The sequence below is a fragment of the Acanthisitta chloris genome, unplaced genomic scaffold (genome assembly GCF_000695815.1).
Source record: "Acanthisitta chloris isolate BGI_N310 unplaced genomic scaffold, ASM69581v1 scaffold10522, whole genome shotgun sequence".
NCBI lineage: Eukaryota > Metazoa > Chordata > Aves > Passeriformes > Acanthisittidae > Acanthisitta > Acanthisitta chloris.
Window position 1 is genome coordinate 54582 of NW_008659882.1, and position 10306 is coordinate 64887.

Sequence of the window (10306 nt, forward strand, 5' to 3'; positions counted from 1 at the left end):
TGGACTGTATAGCTGTCCTTTCACTACAATTTTGTTTGTCTTGTATTTTATTGTTCCATAGCAGCACAGTGAAATTTAAACTGTATGTTTCATCTGTGTTCTCTGGCCTACTCATACTGTCCTGTGTGTCTTAGGAGTTCAGCCTGTGGAAGAGCTGTATGCAGAGACATGTGCCTTACCTCATACACACCACAGAAGATTGACATGAACTTGCTGAGTACTGCAGCACAGATACTGGCAATATGCACAAAAGGACCCTGCAAAGAGAAGAGGAAAAGAAAATCAGAAGTTATCCCCTGGTTACTACAACCATTTAGCTATTGCTTACCTCATAATTTCTCTTTGACCATCTCAGCCAGTCATAGAGTCATTAAGGTTGGAAAAGACCTCTGAGATCATAGAGTCCAATTGTTAATCCAGCATCACCATATTCACACCTAAACCACGTCCCCAAGTGCCACAACCACACGCCTTTTTAAGTCTTCCATGAATGGTGATTCCACCACTCGCCTGGTCAGTCTATTGCAATGCCTGACCACCCTTTCATTTAAGAAGTTTTTCCTGCTATCCAAGCTAAACCATCCCTGGTGCAACTTGAGGCCATTTCCTCTTGTCCTGTCACTTGTTACCTGAGAAAAGAGACCGATCTCCACCTGGCTACAACTCCTTTCAGGTAGTTGTAGAGAGGGATAAGGTCTCCCCTGAGCCTCCTTTTTTTTCCAAACTAAACAACCCAGTTCCCTCAGCCATTTCGTATAAGACTTGTGCTCTTCCTCAGTTCTATAATTTCCATTTAATTTTTTTTCCCTCTTGAAGACTACCTGACTTGAGTTCTTTGATGTTTTCTATATCAAGTCCTTCATAGTGGAAGGAAAGTGGCAAAATGGCCAATGGAAGATGTGTTGTTGGAAAGAGCAGAGCTTTGAGAAGAGCAATGGTGGTGAAAGAACAAAACATTTACATACTCTTCTCCTACAGACAACTCCCACCTTCCATACCTTGGTCACTACTGCACATGGAAACAGCAATATTCACCTCTTTCCCCACAGGCATGCCACTTCCAAGCCCAGCTGTGAGGCCCACAACTTTGGCCACAAAAGCTTTGAGAGTGAGATATTCCTTGAGGACAACTCCCCTCATAATGGTCTTGAGCTCTGGGATCCCAGACCCTGAAAACAACAGCAGAGCAAGGGATGAACAAAACCCACAGGCAAATGAAATAAGAAAAATGAGACAGACAAAAACAGATCTTGCCATGCCTTCTGCCCTCACCAACTGCCTGCGGAGAGACGAGGTGGCAGAAAACGGCCGCAAACAGAATAAGAGCAAGTGGGTATGCAACCCACACCACATACTGCATAGGAATATTCGGGTGCAGCTCTGTGTACATCCACTTGTAGGCTGTAGACAAACAAAGAAGTTGTCAATAACCACAGCTGCTCCAAACAGGTTGGTAGACATCAAAGAATCACACACTTGCTAAATGTACTCATGCTAAATCTCCTGGAGAAATGCTATCCTAAAGTCTTCATTTTTTAAGACAAGCTGTGTTAGATTTTGAGTATGAATTCCCCAATAAAGCAGGCATTCTGCAGGAATAGATAGAATTGGCTCTCTGTTGTCAGACACTATTAGTACCTGTGCCCAAATGTAGCATAAGAAGAGGTGTGTTACATGCAGTTATGAGGATGAATCACTGTACAGTGTCTTTTCATTTGGCAGTCTGAGGGTCTTATGTGGGTCCTGAAGGAGAATAAAATGGTCCAGCAATGGTTTCTTCATAAAAACTAGTTTAAAAGCTCTGATTATGATCTGCCTACTAGAACAGCAGCATGAAGGGAACTGTGCCAACAGCTATTAAAACAGCAGTGGTACCACTGCTCAGCCAGATACAACAGCATGAGCTGCTGAGAATCCAAACTGAACTGCAACTCCTGTGCAACTGCATCTTCTCTGCCTGAGCTGGCTCCCCACACAGTAGAAGGCTGAGACTTGGCAGAGGGAAAGGAAAAAAAAATCCCGAAGGACTCAGCTGCAGGGAGTATAAGAGACAGACTGGCAGAGTATGCCAAATGCCTGGTAGATGGGGAAGCTCTAGAGGGGGGAGCACTGGGCTGAAGGAATATTGGGAGCTTTGAGGAATTGCAGTGTCTGGTGGATATCAGCAGCCGAGAGCACTGAGAGGAAAGGGTTGATGTGCATGTGCTGGCCAGGATTAATAAGATGTGGGCAGTGTTGCATGTGCATATGCACACTGAGATGGGAAGCAGGGGAGATGAAATATCTTGTAATTTTTATAGCTGGCAAAAGGGAGACAGATCACAGGAAAAATGCAGGGAAGGGATGTAAGACAGTGAATAGGAGATCTTTGTGAAAAGGGTCAAAGGAGAGACCACTAGGTGTCCAGGTAGCAGAAACCTGCAGGACACTCTATAAATAAAAATTGGAAAGAATGATATTGAGGTAAAAGTGTCAGGAGGACACCTAAGAGCCCCTTCCTCTCCCCATCTCCCATGTGTTTAATATTCTTGGGGAGGAAGGGAAGCAGTGTAATAGGAATAACCACAGTACCACTTTCTTGTGCTCCTGCATATTCAAGGGAGCATGAGGGACAGGGACTATCATCATACACTTGTGCTTTGTTTCTGCCTGCTTACTTACTTTTCCCTGCCATTCCTTTGAAGAACCTCTCCCTTGTTAACTTTTACTCTACTATGTTACAAGAACTTCAAACTTCATAGGCAGCGAGGGATGAGGATGGGACACTGATGTTAATGGAGGAGGAACATTGGTCACTGGACTTTGTAAAATATTCATATAATTTACAGTCTACTTTTGCAGCACCTGAATGGAACCCACCCTGGATGCTCTTCGCACTGACATAATCCATTCCCCAGCTCACCAACGCCATGACCAGACCCAAAAGAACCAAGAAAATCCAGTCTTCTCCAAGCTTCCTGGTAACATATTTCTGGATTCGTCTAGCACAGTCTGTGGAGGGAAGAGTGAAACATAAAAACTGAGCGAACATAGATGAAGCCTATATCTGTCTCTCCTCTCCTATGCTGAGGGCTGACTCAATAAGGATTTATTTGGAAGTATCATGGATTTCATGTTGAAGGACGAGTACCCATCTCTCTCTCACACTGTTTTGCAACACCTCATGCAGTTTTGAAAAATTAAAAAAAAGGAGTGGTTGGAACACATGCGGTGGAATTTAACATCTTGTACACTAGCAGCAAAAATCTGACACAAAGAAGTTTTCCTCCTGTTACAGAGGTCTGCTGTGTAAAAAATTAATAACTTGGGACTATATATTATTTCAAACAGAACTTGTCTCTTCCTAGGCTGAAAGCCCACATGTAAAGGGTTTTTTTTCAGCCCAGTGTTATTCCCTTTCTTTCTTCTTTTGCTTCTATGTAGTCATGATTTTCTAGTCTGTTTGCCTCGCTTTAATTCCATCTCTCTGACTGGCCTACCCAGTATCTGGTCATAGGGTTATGAAAGATGAATTCTCCCTACCTTGACATTTGGAATAGTGTTCTTCTTTGATCTGTACTTGGCTGTCTCGTTTCAGGGGTCTTCCATTGTTCTTTTGGGCCTGTTTCTTCAGTAGTTTTGCTGCTTCCTTCTCTGAAATGTCAGTTGTCTGGTCTGTGTACTGGCCATAAAGCTAGAGGAGCAGAAAGCAAGTGAGATCAGAAGAAAAAAATAAGCCAATTGCTCCTTCACAAATAGCATTAAGGATGAAAAGGTTGATCTACCATCCCACATGGTGCAGACCCAAATGTACCTCAGCAGGGAGACTGAGACATAAATTTTCATGTAGATGCAGCACATATTAATTTTTCTTCTTCCTTTCTAGTTCCCTCTTTCCAGTCTCTCCAAAACCTTTTCATCTCCTTTTTGGGGGTACAAGATATGATCACAGAATATTCATAGTTTTCTAACATCCTAAGAAAAAGTTGTCTGTGGTCTAAAGAGATTGAGCAGACTTTCTGGAGGTACAAAAGAAGGTCAAAATAGTTCACATGAGGCTGCCATCCTCAGGGCTGTCTCACAGATTTCAGCAGCACTGTAAAACATCTCTGAGGGTTTTGAGAGTTATTACACTATCAAACAGGCTGCAGGAATGTCCTGCATCTGTTCCTCCTGCTGCCAAGGAATGCTTAACAGGGCACACAGCCATTGATGGTGCCTGCAGAGGAAAAGAAGCAGCATCAGCTCAGAAATATCACAGGGTACTGCACACCTTCTCCCGTTATTTACCCAAACCAGTATGTTAATTCCTCATGTATATCTGAATTTCCTAACTACTTAATCCAGTCTGTGTCTTCAGATACTAATTTAGAAATGCAATTGGTTATATGCAATTCACAACTAGCTACACGTGCTTACCAAGGACATTTCATACATAGATCTGTAGTAAACGCAGCAGTTGTGCTGTCTTGTCAACAAGATCTCAAGGGAACTTGAAGGACCCTGACTGTGTTCCCGTGTTTGTTTACCAGATTCCCTGAAGAGCAGCTATCCTACCTCGCTCTTTCAGAGTATAGGTGGGGAAGGTGTGCATTTGAGAAGCAGCAAGCAAACTTCTCCCCATCCATGCCCTTCAATCAACCAGTTTTGGCTTTACTTCAGGTCAGGTTACCACCTGATGCACTTCCCACCTGTGAGAAGGTGACTCTTTGCTTCCCCCCCAGCACAACACCTGCTTTTCTGAGATTTTCTGAGTGGCAGGAGGAGAGTGAGCTATGTGTTGATTACCGAAATCAGACATTTAAGCTGGAGAATGTCAAAGCATATGAGGGAGACAAAACACTACCACATGCTTAGGACACATATCTATTTGACAGTTCCTGCCTCCTCCTTTTAGGGCAACACAAGAGGTGTTCCTGTTCCCTCAAGACAAAACAGATTCAGACACTCACAGAAAGATTTACACTGGAAGGCACCTCTGAAGGTTTCTAGTTCTTCTCCCAGCATTCAAACTCCAAAGCCAGACAAGCCAGATAGGCTGCTCAAGACCTTGTCCAGGCAACTCATAAACATCTCCAAGGGCAGAAATTACCCAGCTTCTCTGAACACCTGTTTCAGTGCTCTACCAATTAATATTTCCAGACAACAAATGTGACTGAAAGTTTGGGTCATAAGTATTTTATTTATTTGCATATATTCATCGAGAAACACTTGAATCAAGTGCCATAGCTCTGTTTGGAAATTCTAGCAGAGGTTTTTTTTTCACAGAACACACATCTAAGTTTTTTAATCACCCTGTTCTTAAGTTGGCTCACCTGCTGTCTCTTAAACAAACCTATCAGAACAGCTGAAGGTATTCTTCCATTCATCACTGTATTGGAAGCTGACAAATTTAAAGCAATTACTAACCATGTGATTACTAATACTCTCTAGGTACATTAAGCAGTGAGGAATGGCCATGCTCTGAACCTCATAACACAGACAGGACAGTGAAACATCAGGCTGAAGAATTTCATCTGCAAGGTAAGCTGCCACATACAGAATGCAGTCCTACATAGTGAACTGCTCATTTTTGTCACTTACTGTGTCTATTTCAGCCTGAAATGCCAAGTACTAGTAGATTTTAGACAAATGCATTTTCACATCACCTTAGCTAGTGTTGCATTGCTGTTAAATGGTCAAGAGGGATGGGTTTATATCAAATACAACTTAAACCAAACTATGAACTAAAACCTATGTCAAGTATGAGCTTCAAATTAGAATCTTCCATCTGCCAGAGTGAACAGCATGACAGTATAATAATATGAATGCTGAAAGCCCTCATATGGTATCCTAGTTCACTGTTTCTGGCTGGCTGGAAAATGGTGCACTCAGGATGTGGGGGGAAAAAGGAGTTAGCCTCCAGACATAAAAAAAGAAGTTTCTGTCCTGGCAAAAAAGATGGTCTCAACTCATTTAAAGAATGTTTCACACACATGTTTTGCTTCTCCAGGACTCTGGCAGTATCTAAAAAGGTATGAGATTGTGGGACAGAGAAAGAATGCAGAAATCAGAGAATGACCTTAAAGCAAAAATGGGTTAAGCAAGAAATATCCATTCCACTAGAAGACATGTAAAACTAAAAATATAACAGTAGGACTCAGACTGTTCCTTCTTCTGATGCTCCCTCCCTAACACAAGGAACACAGGGTTTCTGAGCACCAGAAAAATTGAATCTCAATTACCACCTAAAGGTTGAGCCAGAAAAGGTACTATCACGCCTAGCTTGGCTAAATTCTGAACAAGAACATGATAATGGTGCAAAAACAACTGAAGGTATGAGTACCACTAAGGATGGGGGGAGGAACATACGCCCAAAAAAACCCAGCATCCAGGGAGAAAGCACAACCAGGGTGTCCTCTTCAGGAAGGAAGCATTTATTACTGCTTAACTGCAAACTAGCAGGGTTTGTCATTCCAAAAATTGGGGCAGTTTCATTGCTTGAGTAGCAGAGGAAATTCTGCACAAAATCTCTGGGAAAAAATTCACCTCAATCTCAAGACCTTTCTGGGAGCTATTTTCTGAGAGCTTGGCACCTGTGTGAAACTGCCCTCCTCTCAGAGTGCAAAGCCTAAGCTATTTCCCATGCTGTTCAGGCTGAAATACACATTCTACACAGCACACTCCAGTCCTGAAATCCCTTCCCCCAGCATTGCCAGTGCATCTTGTTTATATTCTGCTGCTCCTGGCCACTGAGGTGGCCTTGGGCTCTACTTCTCATCCCTCTCACTCCCACCTTGTAGCCATTCTGCTATTTTTGAAATTATCTTCCTATGGTGATTTTTTTTCCTGATGGATGGCAAAAGAGAAGTCATTTTGGCCTCAAAGGTGAAATCTCACAAAACTCACTGCATCAGTAAATTTCAATGTCAGTAAAAACCCTTGTCTCAACTGTCTCCACACAGAGCCAATGAGGCATATGTAAGGGCTGGGGAACAGCAACAAAATAATAGTTTTTGTTGAAGGCAAAGTGCCAATCTAACAACAATCCCACCACCTGAAGGGAGAGGAGGGTTGGAGAGAAACATTAGAGCGAGACTTCTTGGAGGGGCACAGTGAAGGGCAAAAGGATAAAAGCACAGCTTGCAAGAAAGTCCATGCAAAAGGAAAACATGTCCACATCCACCCCTTCTTGAGGGTACCCAGAAATGCTAGAGAATCTTCAGTCTTGGAGATCTTCAGAATGTTCTTGTCCTGGACAAGGCCCTGGGCAACCTGACCTAGCTTTGGAGTCAGCCCTGCAGTGAGCAGGAGAGCTTCAGAGGCCCTTCCACCTACCTCTCTCTGTGAGCCTGTTATTCTGTATTACTGCGCTGCCTAATTTCTTATTACACATCCCTCCCACTACACCCATCTGTGTACTACTGAGTGAGCTCTCTGTCAGAAACACCCTTTCTATAGTCACAAATAGCACAGCTTCTAAATACTTCACCAGCTGTAGCTGCTTTGTCATGCAGAAAGAAAGCAATACAAAATGTTACAGTGTGTAATAATGTATTTTTTATCAAGGTATATTACAGCATCTGTCATATATCTACTATCTGTTATCTTAAATGTCAAAAAATATGCATATATTGTTGTTATTACTATTGATTATCCTACTGCTATTATTGTTATCTATTAACCAGTATATACTTCTTGACCATCAGTTATCTGAAGTTCTGAGGCCAAAGACCAAGATTTCACTATTCTGGGACCTGTGTAAACCAGATCAAATCCCATGTAAAACAGAAGGCAATATCTAGCAAAAGAAAAGCTCATGACAGAATCAAAATCTCTCTCTGTCAAATGTTTTTTCACATGACAGTGGGTAAAGAAATCTTAATGGTTGCTCTGCATGGAAATGGATGAAAACATGGGCAGCGGGTTGTTTTTCATGCTAATAACATGATAATGAGTGTGCATTTTTATACAAGGTGTGCATTAGCATGCATATTTATACTTATTCTGCATGTGCATGATTGGCTAGCAAAATATACACATGCACAGCAAGTCTGGCTCTGCCAGAATGTGTCTGCATACAAAGATTCATACATAAATGTACGAGTACGTGAGTGTTTATGTAAAAGTATTTATAAGGCATATTTTTCAATGAAACTATGAATTTGACTGGTTTTAGATTGCAAATTGTGTTCACAAATGCATGCTTGCCTGGGGACATTTCTGCCTGAAGATATGCATGGGAATGCATTTGATGGCCTTCTTGCTTGTGTCATCATACCTCTGGAGCCGAACACAGAAACACTCCAGTGCCAGGCAGCAAAGGCACAGAGGTGGGTTGTATTGGCTCACTTTGTCATGTGTGCCTGCTGATGAGAGCAGTTTTAGATGTGTGGGACTGGCATATCTGGTAGATACGTGTGTGAACCGGGATGTTTCTCTGCATGGATATGCTTAATGGGAGAAACATACCACAGCTCCCTCTGTCCCAGTTCACTGGTCGGTTCATACTGCACACACCAAGCTGAATTTCTTTCACACACCTCGGCTCTTGAGCCCCAGGTGCTGCCCTACTTGCACCCCATGCCCCAGGTGGGCACATACACCTCTCCATCCCATCTCACCCCAGCCTGTGATCACCCTGTTAACATAGCTGTGGCAGCCAATACTTTTCCTTGAGTGTAAATAAAGCATAGCCACTCCAGTCAGACTTCTGTCCAGAGACCTTCCTATTTGGGTTGCTCCTTCCAAACCAGGCAGGGGAGTGGTTTTGGAAGACTTTAGTGTCAGAGAAATGTGTTTTAGACAGTTTCAGAAGAGAAATCCCTGAACATAGCCATGGAACTGATTCTCTAATCTTTTGCAATGTGACACGTGACCATCCTCATTAGGATGCTCATCAACTGAAAGATATTTTCTTGGTGGCAAATGTGGCTTTTTTCCTGTCACTAAATCACAAAAGTCTTCAGGGGACAATTAATGCATCCCTCCCTCATCCCCCAATCGTTCACCATCCATGTAACGGGATTTGTACACATGTAAGGAGAAACATCCACTCTATGAATTTCACATTCACACACATTCTCTGTCTCATCATTTGGCTAAAACCCTCTTAGGTCAGCTTAGTCTGAGTAGAGTGGTAGGAAAGAAGACACCAGGATGCTGCTGTAAAACCTCCCTTTTGCAGGAGGCTGTCCCAAAAGGAAAAGTAAGGGAAATACAGCAGGTAATGGAACAAGAAGATATGACCAGAGTACATCTGTGTCCCAGATATTTTTCTGAACCACTGCTTGTAAGAACCAGAACAAGACTCAGGTCAAGTTTAAGGGTTAGAAAATCCCTCATTTACAATACCCCTAAGAGTTGCTAAAACCTTCAATATACATGTATGAGTCTACGACTAGGAAGTGCTTTATGGTCAGAGAAAAGTCACAAGAGAGCTTTACTTCATCTATACAACTGTGCAGTTAGATACCCATCTATATATATCACTGTTATCTTTGGTTTTATTCACTCTTCTATTTAATATCGCTATGGAGCTAAGGCAGCTGCAGCTTCTCTCTACTGTTACAAATACATTAATGCTCTGGCTGATTTCCCCCGTCCCAGCTTGCCCATTCCAGCTCTCATTGCACATGAAAATGACCTCTGACTTGAAATGCTGATAGGACTCTTGGGTGTAAGTACAACTGTGAATGTCAATACCTGACTGGGGAGTCAGCAAAGGGGAGACTTGGTAAGTCGGGGAATGGACAGGGATATGTGCTCTACCAGCACTGTTCTGGGAGCCCCAAGAGCCTATCTGATCCCAGATGTCCTGCACTGCCACAAACATCCCAGCTGTCCAGCCCTACCTGTGGGTAGCTGAGGGAGTTCTCCAGGTAGTGCAGCTCGTCCCCTGTCCGCCCAGCCTCGTGTCCTGCCTCCAAAGGTATCCCGTAACGGGTGCGTTTCTCAAAGCAGACATAGTCGTATTGTGGTGTGCCCCCCCACAAAGCTGGCTTCGACCTGGGTTCCTGCATCACGGTCTCTGAGCTCTCCATGCCTCTACTCTTCCTCACACTCAGCTGTAACAGAGCTGCTGCTCTGGGCCTTACCTAGAACATCCTTGTATTCTGGCAGAGAGCATGGCCTCCGCATTTTCTGCTGCTCCTTCCTTCCTTTCTTGCTCTCCTCAGACCTCTCTGACTTGCCCTGTTTCTGCACTCTCTTTGCCTCTCCTCCTCCTCCTCCTCCTCCTCTCCTCCTCGTGCCTCTCTCACTTTCCCCCCTTCCTGCCCAAAGGCAGTGTTTGCAGGTTTCAACTATATTTTTAGCAACCTTCCTCTGCCACATGATTCCCCAGTGC

The 10306-nt window shown here is 43.4% G+C and overlaps 1 protein-coding gene across 1 annotated transcript in view; it reads right to left on the minus strand.

Moving 5' to 3' along the window:
- The window catches only part of CLCN1 (chloride channel, voltage-sensitive 1), a 37585-nt gene extending 27584 nt beyond the window's left edge, over positions 1 to 10001 (minus strand). Inside the window, exons 1-6 of the mRNA XM_009069580.1 lie at positions 9813 to 10001; positions 3523 to 3673; positions 2860 to 2991; positions 1273 to 1401; positions 1036 to 1169; positions 180 to 257 (exon numbers count right to left, since the gene is read on the minus strand). Coding sequence (XP_009067828.1) covers positions 180 to 257; positions 1036 to 1169; positions 1273 to 1401; positions 2860 to 2991; positions 3523 to 3673; positions 9813 to 10001 — 813 coding nt within the window. The remainder of the gene's footprint in view (positions 1 to 179; positions 258 to 1035; positions 1170 to 1272; positions 1402 to 2859; positions 2992 to 3522; positions 3674 to 9812) is intronic.
- Between the last annotated feature and the right edge of the window lie 305 nt (positions 10002 to 10306).